At 43.0% G+C, this 6,732-nt stretch overlaps 1 protein-coding gene across 1 annotated transcript in view; it reads left to right on the top strand.

Annotated features, from left to right (window-relative positions):
- The window catches only part of LOC139326876 (guanine nucleotide-binding protein G(I)/G(S)/G(T) subunit beta-1), a 31,754-nt gene extending 26,152 nt beyond the window's left edge, over nt 1–5,602 (top strand). Inside the window, exons 9-11 of the mRNA XM_070956622.1 lie at nt 1,081–1,297; nt 2,043–2,154; nt 3,285–5,602. Of these exons, the coding sequence (XP_070812723.1) occupies nt 1,081–1,297; nt 2,043–2,149 (324 nt within the window). The 3' untranslated portion in view covers nt 2,150–2,154; nt 3,285–5,602. The remainder of the gene's footprint in view (nt 1–1,080; nt 1,298–2,042; nt 2,155–3,284) is intronic.
- Nucleotides 5,603–6,732: the final 1,130 nt, after the last annotated feature.

The following is a 6,732-nucleotide window of genomic DNA, read 5'->3' on the forward strand; positions in this document are numbered from 1 at the left end:
TCTCTCTATTGGTCTACCTGTCTCTACTCTTTCTCTCTTGTTTCTATCGGTCGGTCAGTCTTTCTGTCTGTCTATCTATCCATCTCCTTCCTTCCTTCCTTCCTTCCTTCCTTCCTTCCTTCCTTCCTTCCTTCCTTCCTTCCTTCTTATCTATCTATCCATCCATCTCCTTCTTTCCTTCCTTCTTATCTATCTATCCATCCACCTTCCTTCCTTTTTATCTATCTATCTATCTATCTATCTATCTATCTATCTATCTATCTATCCATCCATCTTCCTTCCTTCTTATCTATCTATCTATCCATCCATCTTCTTTCCTTCCTTCTTATCTATCTATCCATCTCCTTCCTTCCTTCCTTCCTTCTTATCTATCTATCCATCTCCTTTCTTCCTTCTTATCTATCTATCTATCCATCTCCTTCTTTCCTTCCTTCTTATCTATCTATCTATCCATCTCCTTCCTTCCTTCTTATCTATCTATCTATCTATCTATCTATCTATCTATCTATCTATCTCCTTCCTTCCTTCTTATCTATCTATCTTTCTATTTCCACCTATCTATCCATCTCCTTCCTTCCTTCCTTCTTTCCTATCTGTCTGTCTGTCTGTCTGTCTATCATATCTATCTTTAATATCTACCTATCTACCTACTATTTATCTATCTAGGTGAGGGGTTGGACTAGATGACCTACAAGGTCCCGTCCAACTCTTGTTAATCTAATCTAATCTATATCATCTATCTATGCATGTCTGTCTGTCTGTCTATCGAGAGAGATGTAGATAGACATCTCTATCTACCTATCTACCTATCTAATCGAGGAATTGACCATGTCCCTCACAGAGGGCATACAAATAAAATATTAAAAGCATAAAAACAGTATGCTTTTTTTTTAAAAAAAAAAAGCTTTCATATTATTAAGCAGCCACATCTGCCCCTCCCAGATCCTTGGGAAGGACTCAATAGATGGACAGAAATGCCAAATCCAGGCAGGCTGAACCACATCTGGCTGGACCGTACGACCACCAATCCCCGTCATCGTAAATCGTTTAAATCGCTTCTCTCTCTCCCCGCCTGCGCAGTTCTTCCCCAATGGCAACGCTTTCGCCACTGGCTCCGACGATGCCACGTGCCGGCTTTTCGACCTCCGTGCCGACCAAGAGCTCATGGTTTATTCCCACGACAACATCATCTGTGGCATCACCTCCGTAGCATTCTCCAAGAGCGGGCGTCTCCTGCTAGCCGGTTACGACGACTTCAACTGCAACGTGTGGGACACGCTCAAAGCGGACAGAGCAGGTCAGGCTCGCCCCCCCCCTCTCTCTTTTTTTTTTTTTTTTGGGGGGGTGGGGACAAAAGTGGCTGAGGGAGAAGAGCGATGGCGGATGAGGGAGGAAGTGGGGAAGGAAGGAATGAATGAATGAATATCAAATCCATGAGCAAATTCAGCCACTCATGATTATTTTTTCCTTCCTTCCTTCCTTCGTTCCTTCCTTCCTTTTCTCTTGCTTTCTCGCTCCTTCCTTCCTCCCTTCCCCCTCCCTTTTCTTTCCTTCCTTCTAGCTTTCTCTGTCCTTTCTCTCTCCTTCCTTCCTTCCTCCCCCCTTCCCCCTCCCTCCCTGCCTTCCTTCCTGCTTTCTCTGTCCTTCCTTCTCTCTTGCTTTCTCTCTCCTTCCTCCCTCCCTCCCTTCCCCCTCCCTCTTCTTTCCTTCCTTCCTGCCTTCCTTCCTGCTTGCTCTGTCCTTCCTTCTCTCTTGCTTTCTCTCTCTCCTTCCTTCCTTCCTCCCTCCATCCCTTCCCCCTCCCTCTTCTTTCCTTCCTCCCCCTCTCTTTTTTCCTTCCTTCATCGCCCTCCCTCCCTCTTATTCTTTTCTTCCTTCCTTCCCTCCCCCCTTCTGCTTTCTCTCTCTCTCTCTCACACACACACACACACACACTTATGAGATGACTGTGGGTGGTATATATTTGCTACTCGACTGGATTGCAACTCTCCTCACGCATTGTGTTTCATTCTCCTCTCCTCTCTCTCTCTCTCCCCCCACAGGCGTCTTAGCTGGCCACGATAATCGCGTCAGTTGCTTAGGTGTGACCGACGACGGCATGGCGGTGGCAACAGGATCATGGGATAGCTTCCTCAAGATCTGGAACTGAAGCCTGTAGGTACCCATTCCCATGCTCCCCTCCCCCAAAGCCGCGAGCTGGGAAAATGTGGGTCGGAATCTGCTTCCACCTTCACTTCAAGTGAAATTATGGGGTTGGGGAGGGAGACCAATCAGCAACAGAGTCAAGCCTAATCTTGGCCTGATTTACTTCTAGGGGCAGGGAAACCATCATTGTATCAAATGACCATCAGGGTAGGAACAAGGCATTCCAGTTTAAGGGATGCTAGGTCCTTAAACGGGATATAAGCAGCTGCCTGTCCATCTGTCTTTCCTGTGCTTGAGCTGGAGATGTGGCTTAACAAGAGGGCCCTCCCCGGACTCCGGAGGCTTTCCTCGAGCCTCCAGGAGGGTGAAAACGGCCTCCCCAGGCTCCGGAGGCCCTCCGGAGCCTGGAAACGGGCTCATTTCTGGCCTTCCCAAACTTCCGGTAGGCCCGTTTTTTGCCCTCCCCGAGCCTCCGCGCACGCCCTGCACTTACCGGCATACAAAATGGGCCACGTGGGGACTCCTGGGAGGGGAGGGGCAGAGTGGGCGGGGCCAGCCAGGAGTGGGATTTTGGGGGGGGTTCTCTGAACTGCACAGAATCTTAGCTAGAGGTTCTCCCGAACCCTTGCGAAACCCCCGGTGGCCCACCCCTGCGCGTGACTAACTTAGCTATTTTCAACGATTCACTTAACGCGGAAGCAAAAGAAAAACGGAGCACGACTCCTTTAACATCTCGCTTTAGCGACGGAAATTTTGGGCTCAATTGTGTGGTTGCAAGTTGAGGATTACCTGTGATAGATAGATGATAGAAAGATAGATAGATAGATAGATAGATAGATAGATAGATAGATAGATAGATAGATAGATAGATAGATAGATGATAGATATAGATAGGAATATAGATAGATGATAGAGATGGATGGATGGATAGATAAAGATAGATAGATAGATAGATAGATAGATATTGTAGATAGAAGAGAGAGATGATAGATATTGTACATAGACAGATGGATGGATGGATAGATAGAGATAGATAGATATATACAGATAGACAGACAGACAGACAGACAGACAATTCCCAGTGGCTTTGATTCCAGACCCTAACCAAGGTTTTTTTCTCTCCGTGTATTCTCTTGCAGGACAGTCTGTGGACTCCCCGCTGATCAGAAGAATTTTCCCCCCCCCAACGGTTGAAAGTTTAAAATAATGTATCCAACTCAATATACTAACTTGGATCCCCTTCCCTGCCCCCCCTCCCTCCCTCCCCCTCTCCCCCCCTTCCTACCCCACCACCAAAGGGCAAAAGTTCTTTTCACATCTCGCCGAAGAGCACAATTCTCAAAGAGGAATCACCACAGTGGTTATACCAGTAAATAGCAAAAGAGATCAAAATTGTGCATTCCATTGGGGACCACATGTTATTATTAATTATTATTATAATTACATTATTATTATTTTGTGGGGGGTTTGTCTAGAGAAAAAAAAAAGAAAAAAAAACCTTAAAAAGAAATCACACGCTTGTCGTTAAGCATGCCTGGGGCAAAACTTAAAAGCGAAGTAAAACGATATGATAAATAAGTAAGGAAAACAAAACACCTTGTCAGAAAAAGCAAAAGATAAAAAAGTTTTAAGTTTCACTGTAGTTTAAACCAAACAAACAAACAAAAAAGGCAAATCATACTGACTTTATGGGTTAATGGTGGGAAGGTTTCGTTTTAATCTCATCTTTGAAACTTAGAAGTCACGTGCGTAGCAAGATCGGTATCTCCTCTTTTTTTTTTGGTCCATGTTTCCATGTCCTTTTTTCCCTTTCTTAAAATTTTATTTTTATTTTTATTTTTTAAAAAAAATGCAATTTGCTTTTGACGGTCCAATTTCGAGCCAAGAGAAAGGAGTTCCCAACCCAGATGTTTCTGGGGGTTGTTTAAATGCTGTAAATTTACTCCCTGGGGGTTTTTTTTTTCTTTTATTCTTTATTCTTTTTTTTTCTTTTTCTTTTTTAAAAAAAAAATCTGTCTTAATGTCACAAATCGTTGCACAAATATTGCATATATATGATAATGTTAAGAAAATAAGCAAGCACACTCTGTACATGGTATTGAATGTTTTAAAAAAAAAATCTTTTCACTTCTATGGGTAACAAAAAAATAAAATAAAATACGTTCCTTCTTTTTTGTCCCCCCCCCCCGTCCCCCCTAAAATCTCGCCAATTTTCCATTTCCTATCTGCTGAGTTTGTTTGACTAATGCCGAAGACTATCCCATAATTTCGATCAACAACCAGATTTGGTGGGTTGGGGTTTCAGGAGCAAGGCTAAGGGGGAAAAAAAAGGCTAAAGGGGGGGGTGGTGGAAAAATAAAACCCCACCAGTGGAACGAACCTTTGGCTGGGTCCGAAGCAAGATCCAAATATGATTTTTTTTTTATTTTTTAGTGAAAAACACGATCGGAGGTTTTTCTAAATTAAAAAACGATGATGATGGAAAAGTTGGGGTGGGGAGGGGGCACGTTTGGGATTTGCCAATTTTGGGGTGGGGGGGTTGGATTTCTCTTAGAATCGCATGCTGTAGAAACGCTGAAGTGCATAATAAAACTAAGACGTCCTTCTGTTTGTGTTTTCTTTCGGGAAATTAACCTCATCCTTTAATCTTTTCTTTTTCTTTTATTTTTTTTTTAAAAACAAAGAAAGAAAGCAACTAGTTATAAACCATTGTTGATTTTCCTTACCGCCGCTACTGGGGGTGCATTAAAAAACGGATTTCAACCGAAAGAATGAAAAGTCTCCAGACTTTTTTTTTTTTTTTTTGCACATCTGGAAGTATCGTTTTTAATAACGTTTCCCCCTCCCCACTCCTTTCTTCTATTTCCCCCCCCCCCCAAAAAAAACCCTAAATTTGAAAGCAAAAAGCCAGCTGTTTAAACAATCACTTAGATTCAAATTTGAGGTAGAGAAAGGAGAAAGACAGTTAAGCCCCTTTTTCCTCGCTTTGCATTTTGAAAGTTGAGCATTTGGACAGCAAATTGTTTGGATAAAACTTTTCGATTTCTTCCTCTCCTTTCCTTTCCCCTTTTTGTTAAAGGGATTTGTTAAAAATCCTCTTCCTTTTTCACTCTCTTGCGTTTTCCACCCCTGCGACATTCTGTACAAAATGTGCTGTAATCGTGCATTTTATTTTATTTTTTAAAAGAAGGCCTGGATTTGGCATCTTGATTTTTTATTTTTATTTTTTTTGGATTTTTTTTTTTTTAATCACCCTCTTTCCTTTTCCCCTCGCCCTCCCCCACCCTTGAGATAAATCTCTGTAGAGCTTCCTCTGCACACAACACCCCCCCCCCCCGGTTCCTTCACTTTTTGTATTTAATTTTAAAGTCGGTGTACTTCAAGAAAGCTGGATGCAAGATAGATCCTATATTAAAATGTACTGTTATTTAAGATGTAATAAAGCAGTTTGACATGACTTGCTCGGAGGGCCCTTGTGGTTTTTGCTGGGAGCGGAAACAGCATTTTTTTGGTGTCGTCGTTCTTCGGGGAAGTATGGCTAAGTAGCCTGGTTCCTCCAGAAAATGTTATATGCCGTAAACCATGGTTTGCAACCACCGCTGAGTTTCCAACGACCCGCTAAGCCAAAGCCAACTGGGTTTAGATGAAATGTGATTAGGTAAGCACCAGGTGTGGTATTCAGTTAAATTCCCTACCGAATGTGAGCACGCGCATCCGTCCACGCACGTGTCTGGTCTTCTGTGCATATGCTTTGTTGGCGCACACTCCTTCCACACATGCACCCGGCCTCAAAAAAGCGCCTAAATAGGATGGCAGGCCCACCCATGATTTCCGCTACTGGTTCTGGTGAACTAGTACGAACCGGCTGAATCCCACCTCTGGTAAACGATTAATTTTTTTGTGTTTGGGTGTACAACACATTACGGTCCAGCGCAGAATAGGATTGGAACTCGGCTCTATATCCCAAAGTACAGAGGAACTATTAGCGGTAGCCTTTGTCTTAGGTTGTGTGAACCAACTCATTGTGGGATCTCTTTTAGCATCCGGTATATAATGTAGGTTTTATCTATCATTAGATCATTATATACACATTCTATAATCTGTAATGCGTGATGTAGGTTTATAATGAGAAGATTTGAAGTGTGTGATCCCACTGTCGGCTAAACTAGGTTAGAATCAGAGGTAGGTTCCGCATATTTTTACCACCGGTTTGCCGCACGTGTGCTCACTTTGCACGCCTGCACACCTTCCGCCGGCCTCGAAAAAGTGGCTAAATAGGACGGCATAGCTCTGCGATCTCCGCTACCAATTCTCCTGAACCGGCTGAATACCCCCTCTGGTTAGAACTAACCTTGGATTCTCTTTGTTTAAGCCCAAGCCATTTGAGAATTGTGAAGTGGAGAGCAGGCCCTAAATTGTGCAAAATGAATAGGCTTATTTTTGTTGACTGAAGATTTCAAATATTTATATATATGTATTTTTTTAAGCTGTCTGCAAAGAGGCTTTTTCACTTAGGTTTTTGCAGTCTTGGCCCTAAAATAATGTACGTTTGTATTTGTTTAAAAGGGTGCGTGCACTCAAGTTCGT

Source organism: Pituophis catenifer, unplaced genomic scaffold, assembly GCF_029215685.1.
Source record: "Pituophis catenifer annectens isolate HBS135680 unplaced genomic scaffold, rPitCat1.0.hap2 SCAF_209, whole genome shotgun sequence".
Lineage (NCBI taxonomy): Eukaryota > Metazoa > Chordata > Lepidosauria > Squamata > Colubridae > Pituophis > Pituophis catenifer.